We start from the raw sequence: 12,562 nt of genomic DNA on the forward strand, positions 1-12,562 counted from the left end.
GGTTTTTGTTGTTGTTGTTGTTGTTGTTGTTTTTAAGCCCAGGAGAGCTTGAAGTCCAAAAAATTCAATTTCTTAGTTTATAAGTCATTCACTGGCATAGATGTCAAATTGCAGTCATTTTTCAGGCATTTTGTCTGCCTGTAACTCTCAAGTAGCTGCTTGCTTGTTTAAAGGGTATTTTTAGGCTCCTCTGTTTTATGATCCTATAACATGAAATGGGGATTTGGGACAACGCGGAAGTAACCAAGCTTCCCCCTTGTCATTGAAAGAACAGCCTTGGCCCTGAGTAGGTAGGCAGAGTGCAGGTAGGCAGGAAGGCTGGCTGGTGGGGACAATAAAAGCCCAAGAAAATCAGTAATAGATTCAATTGCAGGAGTGAAACATTCCTGAATCCTTTTGGTTAGCATCAAACTGCATTTGTTGCCCCACTTAGAGGCTTGACAAGGAAAGCCATCAGGACGTTTCACGCTGGCATCCAAAGATCCAGACTCAGGGACCAAGGTACCCGTGGCCCAGGAGGATGACTTAAAGAGGAGCCCATCCTGGCATGGCCCTGATGCCTTTTCCAGAATCCAGAGCTACGTTCTGGAAAGTCTACAGGCTCCCAGATTCCCGTTGCACCCCAAAGTTGGGAGGAGCCAAGTACCTGCTGAACCAGACGTGTGGAAATTCTGAGCATGCCCTGCCAAAGAAAACACCCCTGCCTGCACCCCACCCCCAGTATTTATGCTCAGAAGGGCCTCTGTCTTCCCACTTAGAGGCCTGCTGACCAGATGTGGGCCTGGGTGATGGCAGGGCAGGCCCAAGGAGCCAGGGGGCCATTTAATCTGCAATTAGGACCTCTGCATACCCCCTTCCTGCCCCGCCTACTTCCTCTTGATGACTGAACAGCTGAAAAGCACTTTTGGAGGAAATGGTTCCCTCGATTCATCTTCAGGTCCTAAATCACCATATCTCAAAAAAGTACATCACTTTGGAAAGGTTTTGTTATGCCAATCCAATTGCCTTGAGCACTTCGCTTACTCCTGCTTTCGAGGCAGAAGCATAGAGTGGGGTGGGGAGGACAGTTATTCTAACTCTGTACATTATTGCAAACATGTTTAGAGCAATGAGCCTACAATGAAAAGGTATTTGGAGGACATCATATGAAAGAAACACCATGAGACCAAGCAGGGAGTGCTTGCACACCAGCCACCCCTAGCAAAGGCCCTGGCCCTGGCCAGGATGGCTGTTCCGATGTCAGAACTGGGCGGTGGACTCTGTGCAGTGGAGGACTCTGAACCCCGAGGCCCTCCTCCATGAAATCGCTGGTGATGTCTGAGAGGGGTAGGAAGGCTGAGGGTGGAGGTGGGAGGGCATTGTCCGATGCTGTCTGCACAGCCTTGGGGAATGGCCTGGGCTCAGAGATTAATGGCCAAAGATCCAGGACTCCCTTCACCTGCACACACTGGTTGGCCTGGTACTTACTCTCCACTGCCCAGGTTTGCCTTTCTTTCAAATCAGAGGAAAAAGTCACCCTCCAGGTGTACATTCCAATTGAGAAGACCCTAATGAAATCCCAGCAGTGCTTCCTCACCTACAACTGGCTCCAGGTCAAGTGGCAGGCTGCCTACTACTGTTTATCTCCTTCCTAGCGCCTCACATACACCATGAAGCTACAATAAAGCACCAACCAAATTATAAAGTGCCACGGTGTAGAAGACAGGATGAAGGTTATCCGTGGATAAGGGTTTTCAAGAAATTTGAAGACGACAAGAGGAAGATAGTGGAATGATGACTGACAAGTGTAGAAGGGGAAGCCACAGCCTAGAATAGAAATGCAGTAAGAATGCTGGAGCTGATAGGGAGCAGGTCTGCAAGGCAGAACTCGGCAGGGGTTCAGGATTTGAAATACCAAGTACCATTGAAAGCAGTGACAAATGGTGCTAAAACTGCAGATTGCTAAAAGAATCCCTTACAGGGGGCCCCACCTTCCCCGCCTTCCAGCCATTGCCTGGGAGAAGATCTTGGAGCCAATACACTAAAGAAGGGCTTGTTCTTAATGACGGTGACCCTTGTGAAAATCCAACAAACAGCAGATGGGAGAGTCCTTTAGGCTGCTCTTGGTGCTGTATTTATTGGGAGGCAAAACAGAGAGGAGGTCCTGATCACCAAAACTGAGAGTGATCTGCCAGGGTCTTCACCCATGCCGATGGTCCACTGTAAGGTGAACCAGGGGATCAGCGCTGCCCTGGCCACCTCCTCTGCAGACACGGGGGCTGCCCTGTGAATGGCATAGGCAGGGAGACACCATCATTGTCAATGGGACCTCATCCCAAAAGATACCCCTGGGCACCATATTCCAAGCCAGCAGACACGTCCAACCAACCCAAGGTTCCACACCAACTAAACTCACCATCTCCGGCCCATCAGCCTCACATGGAGACTCTGCTTTCCTCCGATAAGGTAGTCTACCACTTGGGGGCTTTAAAAGCCTTACCTGTTTTCTTCTCCAGAACCTCATCCCCAGAGCATACTGAATTCTGCACTGAAACAGGTTCCCTGCTTGGACATAAAACTTTTGTGTTCTATCTTTGGTCTCTTAATAATTTTCTGTTATAACATGTCTAAAGCCTTGAGAAGCCTGGACTGTGGTAGATGATTAAGCTCCCACTTAGTTCTCCAAGTGAAAAACGTGATATAAATTATGTGCACCTATTTTCAAAAGAAGACAATGTGTCTGAAGCCTTCCATCATCAGGGTTTGTTGAACAGTATCCTATCAGGTGTTAGAGCAGCATGTGCTTGCGTTTTAATAAATTAGAACCTTTCCCAACAAGCACCTGTATGGAAGCCCAATGCACAGAACTGACGAATAAGCTGCTGCTATGACAGAGCAGGGGAGGGAACCAAGGCCCCATCTGCTCACCTCAGCTTCTCTTTCCCTCCTCGTGACCCATGTTGCTTCCTAAAATGACAATTCCAGGGAGCGCAGTTAGCAACCCCGACTCAGAACAACTAAAAAGTAAGTTAAGTCTATGAAAAAAGGTAAATATTTTACTTTGTAAAGTACGAAACACGCGCAGTCATCCTTACCTGCATGCTTGTCAATACTGACCAATAAAATCACAAGTAGACTCAACCAGGCAGAACTCAGCAACCATCTTCATCATCATCATCATCACCATCACCATCATCCTCCTCACCTACATTTAATGAGAGTTAACCATGAGCCAGGGCTAAGTGATTGACATATATCCTACCATTCAATCCAAACAACAAAACCGAGCAGCCAGTATTGCCATAGAATTTGACCAAGGTCTCCTTGCTACTGGGCAGCAAAAGCCAAGATGGAAGCCCAGGTCTGCTGGACACTCTCCTTGTATGCCCTTAACCACTGTGTTCCCCTAGTCCCCGTAATAGCTACGTGTATCCTTCTTTACAGTTTCTGTATTTTCTTAATTTTTTCACTTGTGTTAACTACTTTCAGAACAATATTTTTTGACACTAAAAAAGAACAGGTATTGTAGAGAGAGCTGGCTTGTTAAATCCAGAAGGAGGCACAGCAGGGATGCACTGGGTAGCTTATATAGCCTGGGATCACCACAGAGGTGACCCTAAATGTCACAAAGGAAGGGCTCAGAGGACATTCCTCACCCCAAGAGAGCTCAGCACTCCTTAACCAGGCAGGTCCTCCATCTTTCTTCAGCTTCTTCCCTTCCTACTCATCAGAAACATTAGGAAAGCTTATTAGTCTTGCTATAACCAATCGTGTCCTGTAACTATTCTGAGAAGAAGGGAAAGGGAAGGGGGGTGTAAGAGAACTAAAATTTCTAATTAACCAAAATGGACCATGTCTAAAATCCTGAGTTAAGGGACAGTAGTATATACACGTTATTTCGGAATGTGAAGGAACATATTAGCAGAAACAGATCAAGTAATTTTACATTGTTCTCTGGGGAAGTGATAATGAGAGAGTCTCGCCAAGGGCCTGGGCATAAGAGATTGGTGAATTTTTATAAGCATTTTCGTACTATTTGGCTTTTCAAATCAAGTGCCAGTATTTCTTTGATTTGTAAAAAATGATGAAACAAAATGATAAAACCTACCCTCCTTAAATAACCTGCTTCAGCTTAATGAACTCCAAGACGGAGTTCAGACAAAGAGAATGGGGTTTGATTGGCTTATGGAGCCATGGGATCTGAGACACAGCAGATGGAAGGTGCCTGGTTTGTGAGAAGAGCACTGGATCTTGAATCAGAAACCTAGGTTTCGATCTTGACCTTGGTGCTCCAAGTTCTGTGGCCTTGAGCAAGGTGCATAATCTCTCTGAGCCCCTCTATCCCATAAGGGCAGGTATCCAGACCCCAAATAACCAAAAAGAGGATTACATGATATAGATCCCAACCCAGTGACACAAACTAACCTCATGGTGAGGCTACAAGAGGTGGGGACCGGTCTGGGGCAGCTAGGTGAGAGCTGTGGAAAGACTGAGCCCTGGATAAGAGATGGCAGGCTTCTCACCCATGAGCCAGGCATTGACCCGAAGCCCAAGTCTCCAGACTTGAGCTGGAATTTTCTCTTCCCTCCATCATGTTCCCAAGTTCTCTGAAATCATGGAGTATATTTTACATTCTGTGGGTTCAAGCAAGGTGGGTATCCCAGGTATCCATCTGTATCCCTCTGTGAGAGGCTCACCCAGACCATGAGCCCATGGGCCCACCCCAGCGTGGGCCCTCTCACACAAAGTCCTTCCTTGATTCTTCCCAATTCACAATAATCTCCAAACTACTTAGTATCAAACTTGGTGAAACCTTAGACCCAAAAGAGAAATCTCCAGCCCTTTCTCCAGGGCAAGGTCCAGTTCACCATTAAGTCCATCTTTGTCACAGGTCTGGTCACAATTATCATTTTAGGACAAGGAGGTCCAGCCTTCCCAGGAACCAGTCCAGCATGGCGCCATTTTTTTCTAGACACTGAGCATTTAGAAGAATGCACAGCCCAGGGGCCAGCTGCTGAATGCCTGGTTGCCAGGGTCTCTTTTTCCCCCCTCCTCTCTGGAATCACAGCCTGCAGTGGTTTAGGGGTAAGAGAGGTCTGGCAAGTCCATGCCCCCGTGGGACTGCTATCTCCTGTAATTGGAAAGACCTATGCTCCAACAGACAGCACTGTTCTTCCTGGTATGTCATGATGTGAAGAGGTAGAGAGATGACTTGTAAGGCTGCCCTAGACAGAAAGAACCCAAAACAAGACTCAAAATTGGGCACAACAAATGGGGGCTTTAATCTGAAGTCTCCCCAAAGGTCTCCAGAAATACAGCCTGCTCTTTGCGTAGACAGTGTGTGGGGGTGAACACACAGACCTGCAGATCCAAATCCCCCCAAAATAAAGTTTATTCTTTGGCACTTCATACTAGGCAAGGGCTAATCATAATGTCAATTCAGAGAATAATTAAATCAATAAAATGCATCTGTTTCAGAGACAACCTCATAGAGACCGGTTTTGATTCCATGAGCACAAGGTAAGGGACCCAAAAGGGGAAGACAGCAGAGGGAGGGTTAAGGGGAGTAATTAGCCAGTGACTAAATGTCATTTTCCTTGAGTCAAGTGATTCTCATTTTATTCAAGTGTCCTGGAAATGATGGAGATTTTTTTTCTTTTCATTTTGGGGAATCCTTTTTTGTCCAATGAATAACTTTCAATCATCTACTTTTAAAAGTATTGTGCAATTTCTAAATAATTTTTTTTTTTTTTTAATCAGGCTGACACTGCCAATTGCTGCTGGTTGGGGTTTTCTGAATCACCTACAGGGGGAGGGCTGTTTCGCCGAGAGCCTGTCTGGGAAATCGGCTTATATAGTCTGTGCCCCGAAGCATCTGTTTCTTCAAAGATGTAGCCAGGGGGCTCAGGGTATGAAGCCAGGCACCTAGCCATCTCCTTGGGAGTAAAGCTGACAGCATATGTGGTCTGGCTCTCCACCGGGATATTTCCTCGGGGCACAGACCAGGGGGGCTTACAGCTTTTGGTACTGATGGGTGGGTGGGGCACATAGTGAGCCCGCGTGGTGGTCAGACAGTCCAAGGGCTCGGTGGGAAGGTTCAGCTGGGGAATGGGTTTGATTGGCTCCACGCGCATGCTGGCCCACTGCTTGTAGTCCCCCTTGGTGGTGGTGGAGCTTTCAAAGTGACCGCCCTTCTTGACACAGAGCACAGGTCTGCAGGACTGAGCTGGGGCCCCCTTAGGGTATGTGTAATCGGCCTGCACTGTTGTCAGAAAGTCCATCTTTTCTTCAGGAGCGACATAGGGGACAGGAGCTTTGGAGAACATCTGGGGTGTTGGCCAAGCTTGGTACTTATCTCGAAACTCAGTGGTGTTAGAGAAAGGCGTGTCCAGCCCACGGGGCCCAGCTGGAGGTTTCAAGCTCTTGGCTGGTTCTCCCATCAGACCCCGGTAGGACTGTTTGTGGGTGGTGAGGCTGTCAAAGGGGATTTCACAGGGTCTGAACTTCTCCATCTCATGCACAAAGCGCTTCTCCAGAGGGTGGGCCACGTAGCTCAGCTTGTAGTTGGTCAGGTCCTCCAGGGGGATGTTACAGAGCTTGGGCAGGGCCGGAGGCTTACAACTCATGGTGTTCACTAGGCCCTTTATGGAGTAATCATCCTGGTGTGTGGTTCTACTATCAAACCTGGTTGATACTGGCCGGTAGTTGTGTTCCGGACGAAGTAGCTCTCGTTTTGGTTGGTTCCAGGGTAAATAATCAGCTGAAAATAAAGCAGAAGTGGTAATTACTCATAAATCAATTCACTCAACCTGCGTGCATTCCAAGGGGCCTCCAAAGCCATAAGCCAATCTCCAGCAAGATGTTCCTTGAGACAAAGGAAGAATAGAGTGGATCCCCTGCCACCACTTCAACCAAGGACTTGATGTTTCAACTTTATGGTATTTGAAAGTTACTGTGAAAAAGAGACAAATTTATAGGAGTCTCATATACAATGCTGTACAAAGAGATTTTAGAGGGTCCGCAGCCATGGAAGATCCAAGAAATCAATTCCAACCACTGGCTTACCCTAATCCAGAACAGTCCCATTCCTCTATGGGGAAGGAACACTCTCTGAATCAATACAGAGTGACTGGGAAGATGCATGTGGTGCTGTGAGACGGGATTCACAAACCATCACTAGTGGACTGCCAGCCAGATAAACGGCTTCCCTAGTGTCCATGGTGTAACTGCTGTGCCTTTAAAACCCATATATCTAATCCACATAAATCAAATATGTTGCTCCAAGGGAATAAGGGCATTGTATTGGCTGGTGAGAGAATAGCAGCAGCCTCTTGTATAGAGTTATTATGTGATAGGAACTACTTTCTATGTTAACCTTATAAATCTTCAGACAGCCTTAATGAGGTAGGTACCATCAATATGCCCATTTTACAGATGCAGAAACAGAGGCACATAAAATTTAAGGAAATTGCTCAAGGTCACATGGCTGGAAGTAGAAAGCATGGATGCAAATCCAGATCCAGAATCCATGCTGTAACCCACTCCACTATCTGGTTCTGACAATTAAGGAATACTCACTATGTCCTAGTCAATTGAGCTCAGGGCTTTCCATACTTGATTTTGTTTCATCTTCACAATAACCCTTTGCAACAGGTATGACTGTCTCCATTTTACAGATTTCCAAAACCAAAATTCAGAGAGACTAACATACTAGCCCAAAAGTCACATTGCTTGGGAGTTAAAAGTTGGAATTTAAACCACATAGTTGACTCCAAAACTATGCTCTTCTGACAGCCTACATCATTGTTAGGAACGCTGTATTTCTAAACAGAGTGAAGGTTAAAGTAAAAGAAAATACTACTAACAAATAATCAGGGAAGATTTTCAGGAGGAGAAGAAGAATTTCAAAATGTTTAAAGAATGAAAGGATTGGCAACTGTATCTAGCAGATGTATGTCTAAGAGGAACCTCTGCTGTGGGACTGGAATAGCCAAGATAGCAGGATGTCTGCACCAAAGGAAATCTTCCCTAGAGATGGTTCCCATGCATCTTGAGGAGCAAGTGTTGTCCTCAGACAGCACTACAGGGGCTTTTAAAGTAACTTCAACACACAAGGCAGCTTTGAAACTAGAAATCCAGGTGAGAAAAGTGGGACAGAAAACAATGCCATTCAAACACCTCCACACTGCTGCCATTCTTTTCATTGTGTTGACTCAAATCCAAGTCCTACATTGCCTCCATTGAGCCTATCAATAACCAGATCTAAAGTAGCCAATATGGGACTTCTGGTCAAGATAGCACAGTAAACACTGTGCTCACCGCCTCCCACAACCAATCAAAATTACAAATAAATTATAGAATCTTCATTGAGATCCACCTGAAGACTAGCTGAACAAAAGTCCTATAACTCAGGATATAAAGAAGCCATAAGGAGACTGGTAGGAGGGGTGGAGATGTGGAATGGGCTGGTCCCACACCCACATGTGGTGATTAAGAAACAGGAGTTGTATCTCTGCCATGAAGTTCCCTCCTTAAGAGTAAGGGCTCCCAACCACACACAGGCTACCCAGCCTAAGGCTCCAGTGCCAGGGAGAGAAGTCCCCATAACATCTAGCTGTGAAAAAGCAGCAGTGATTGCACCGGAGTGAGACCTAGGGCTGCTGGAGTCCCAGGTGCTCCTGTTGAAGGACCTGAGCACAGAATCACTGGATAACAAACTTATACACTCTTGGCTCCAGCTCAGGGACAGCAGCACGAAAAGTGCCAGGGACCTTCGGGGAAGAACTGAATTGCCTAACTTCAGGGTAAGAGCTGGTGAGGCAGGGGTCAGGACAGCTCTCTCCAGGGACAGAAGTGCTTGAAGGTGCTATTATTCTTTTGTTGAGCACTCATCCCACCCAGCCAGCAGGTGCGGGACGGTGCCAAATCTGAGCTCTCCATCAACCAAGCTAACACCGTTCACTCCACCCCGGCGATTCCCTGAGACCCCAACCCACTCATGTGCCTGGCTAAACCTCTTCCAGAGGCTTTCCACGTAAGTGGCCTGCCTTGGTTCATGCTTCACACTTTTCTAAAATCTCTCAAACGCCCACAAACCCCAAACAAGCAGCAGATTACCTCAGTGTGCCCTGTAACTTTTGCCGAGCAGGCCCAAGCCCAGCATAAGTGGCAACCAGTCTCAATTTGGATTGTAACTGCCATCAGGTAGCCCCAAGTCTGGCATAAGCTGCAGCCAGTGTTGGCTTGGAACATAGCTTCAACTAAGCATCCAAAAGTCTGGCACAAGTGGCAGCTGGTCTCAGCTCACATTGTGGTGCACACCAAAGTGTCCCAAGCCCAGCACTAGTGGCAGCTGGCCTCAGTTCACAACATAACCTCTCACAAGAGCCTCCAAGCCCAGCACAAGAAGCACCAAACCACAGATCATTTTATAGCTCCTATCAGGGGACACCAAGCTAGACACAAATGGCAACTGAACTTGACCTGCACCAGAGCCCCACTTAAGAGGCTCCAAGACCAACACACCCAGTGGCCGACTTCAGACCACACCAGAGGACCACCCAACCTGTGCCACAAATGACACACCCAAAGGACAGACTAGTCTGGTACCACAGCCCCACTAAATCAACTCCCACTCCCTGGAATCAGCCCCTGCACAACAGCTTGTCCACTGTAGTCTCAAGCATCCCTCACAGCCCATCAGCCTGAGGGTCAATTCCACTCATTGATGTGCCAACAGCAATCAAGGCTCAAATACAATAGGAAGGCACACACAACCCACACAAGGGACACCCCTGGAACACCCATCTCAGGTGAATAGGGAGAATGCACACTGGGCCTCGCAGGACACCTAATACATAAGGTCACTTTGCCAAGACCAAGAGATGTAGCAGATTTACCTAATATATAGAAACAAACATAGGGAGTCAGCCAAAATGAGGAAACAAACATGTCCCAAATGAAAGAACATGACAAAACTCCATAAACAGAACTAAATGAAATGGAGACAAGCAATCTACCATGTTTCCCCCGAAAATAAGACCTAGCCAGACAACCAGCTCTAATGAATCTTTTAGAGCAAAAATTAATATAAGACCCAGCATTATATTATATTATATTATATTGTATTATATTATATTATACCTGGTCTCATATTATAGTAAAATAAGACCGGGTCTTATATTAATTTTTGCTCCAAAAGATGCATTAGAGCTGATTGTCCAGCAAGGTCTTATTTTCAGGGAAACACAGTAGCAGATACAGAGTTTGACATATTGGTTATAAGGATGTTCAATCAACCTAAGGGAAAAATAGATAAACTCAGTGAGAAATTCAACAAAGAGATAGAAACAATAAAAAAGAAACAAAAATGAAGAATACAATGACTGAAATAAAGAATAAACTAGAGGGAATCAACAGCAGATTAGATGAAGCCGAGGAAAGAGACACACAGGAAGCTGTTGTTGCTGTTTTTTTAGTGACATGCCTGCACTAATTCTATAGAATCTTATCTCCCCTGCAGTGTGTGGCCACTGATATTTTAGGTCAGCTTGTTTTTTTAATGGTTTTTATTATTAAGCCTAGATTCCTAAGAGTCACCCTGTATCAGCATAGTTTAGTAATCAGTCAATGATTGATCAGAAGTTATGCTTAAGTACCTTAAACCAGTAAGGCTTTTACCCTTTGCTAATGGATATGTGTGTGTGTGTTGGGTAATAGTCAAAGATCAGGCACTTTACAAGTCTGCCCAGCTTTTATTTTCTGCTGGGCTTTCTCATGTCTCCTCTGTACCTGCACTAGGCATGATATTCAGGCAAGGAAGATGAATAGATAACTAGGCCCTGTCTCTGATGTCCCTTCAGCCTGTACACTGCCCTTGCCCATAGGCACAGTCTTCCAGACCACCAGAAATATGTATGAGTTATCAAGACCCACTATGTCTTTCTTATTTTCTGGATCTCCTTGTTAAATTTCTGACTGGTCTGCTGCTTGCCCCAACTAGTACTGCAACCTCACGCTAGCTGCAAAAGTTGTCTTCCCTAATTTTTTGCCATTGAGTTTGTTGCTGGTTTTATCGAACCCCCTAGGTAGGCACTCCACTCTGAATCAACTCAGCCTCTTCTGGCAGCAGAGCTGCTGGTTTTCACAACCTAACGTGCCCAGATGGAACTGGGGATGGGGGTGTGAGGGGTGATGGAAACCCTGGGATAAAACACCACAAACTCCCACTATTCATAACCATGGTTTAGTAGTTTGTCTTAAATAAATGCTTCTCAATTTGTTGTATGCCTTTCATTTCCTGAGCCCTGAAATGGTTGATTTCTACCGTTTTGTCCAGTTTTATTGTTGCTTTTCAGGCAGAGGATTTGCCAAGCTCCTCACGCCACCATTCTGGAAGTCTTGACATCCCCACCCCCAGGCACACTCAAGTTTATTTTAGGTTAATACTACCAATTATTTATTTTAAATTGGCTTCATTTTAATTGAAAATCTAATCTTTCTCCAAGAGCCATTAATGGCTCTATCAGCATCTTGAAAGCATTAGGGGGCCTGAGAGGGAACCATCTTGCTGAATATAAACCACATGTTTCCCCGTCAGACTTCAGGCCTCACTGAAATGGGGGCATCTACCTGTAGATGCCTACACACTGCCTCAAGGTTCATGGGGGTGGGTAGGACAGGGCTTTTCTGGCCCTCTTCTGTGATGGATGAAGTGTTATGAAAACAGGTTCCTAAGCTGAAAGTTGCCTCATGTGATTTCTGATACCCAACAATACAGTTGAAACCACATTATTATCCAAACTTCTAACTTCCTCCACCCAGCATATATTACAAAAAAACCTCCACAAGACCCTGAAAACCTCAGAATTCCACATGACAAACTATTCATAAGCATGAAAAGCCATCAGTAAAGCCCGTCAAGGCCAGGGTGTCATATGGGTAATTGGCAAGAACCTCTTTAAAAGGGATTCCATTCAATAACATGTCTTTTTAAAAAACTTAGCTAAACCTAAAGCTGAGCATCAAGTAATTACACTCTCAATCTTTCCAATTGCACAGTGTTTTGAAAATGTCAAAATTACAACCAAATGCTGCTGGAGCATGTTTTACTGGTGGTTTCCTGGACGCTAGTAGAGGTGCTGGCCATAAGAGTCGAAAGGGAAAAGTTTGCATATTTTTCCTCTAGCACCATAGTAAGTATAGCACGTAGACATAACATAGATGGCACCCTTTGAAATACACATATTTAATGAGCTTTGTCTTTGCTGTTGTTTTTCTTTTCCTTTGGAAGGAAAATCAATGTATGGCCATAAAACCATGAAGGTTGCTGTGGAAAAGACTTACTAAAGCAGCAAAAATTTCCACAAGAAACAAATAAGTGATTGAAAGATGATACTCCCAGAGATAAGGCAAGGGTGTGGCCCCTCACCCATGCCCGAGGTTCTGCAAGACTGACCTAAGGGCAGAATAAATGTCCTGGGTCCTCCCCAAGCGTCACTACTGCTCTTGGCCAGTACCCAGAACAATAGGCTGGGTGGGGATTTGTGTAACTCTAATGCCAAACTGTGTCACCTAGAGTCCT

General features: G+C 45.6%; 1 protein-coding gene across 1 annotated transcript in view; it reads right to left on the minus strand.

The window, feature by feature from the left end:
- Window positions 1–4,669: 4,669 nt before the first annotated feature.
- SAXO1 (stabilizer of axonemal microtubules 1) overlaps window positions 4,670–12,562 on the minus strand; it is a 40,914-nt gene continuing 33,021 nt past the window's right edge. The window contains exon 4 of the mRNA XM_074331522.2: window positions 4,670–6,739. Coding sequence (XP_074187623.1) covers window positions 5,736–6,739 — 1,004 coding nt within the window. The 3' untranslated portion in view covers window positions 4,670–5,735. The remainder of the gene's footprint in view (window positions 6,740–12,562) is intronic.

Source organism: Rhinolophus sinicus, chromosome 16, assembly GCF_057876585.1.
Source record: "Rhinolophus sinicus isolate RSI-liver-muscle chromosome 16, RSI-T2T, whole genome shotgun sequence".
In the NCBI taxonomy this organism is placed as follows: Eukaryota; Metazoa; Chordata; class Mammalia; order Chiroptera; family Rhinolophidae; genus Rhinolophus; species Rhinolophus sinicus.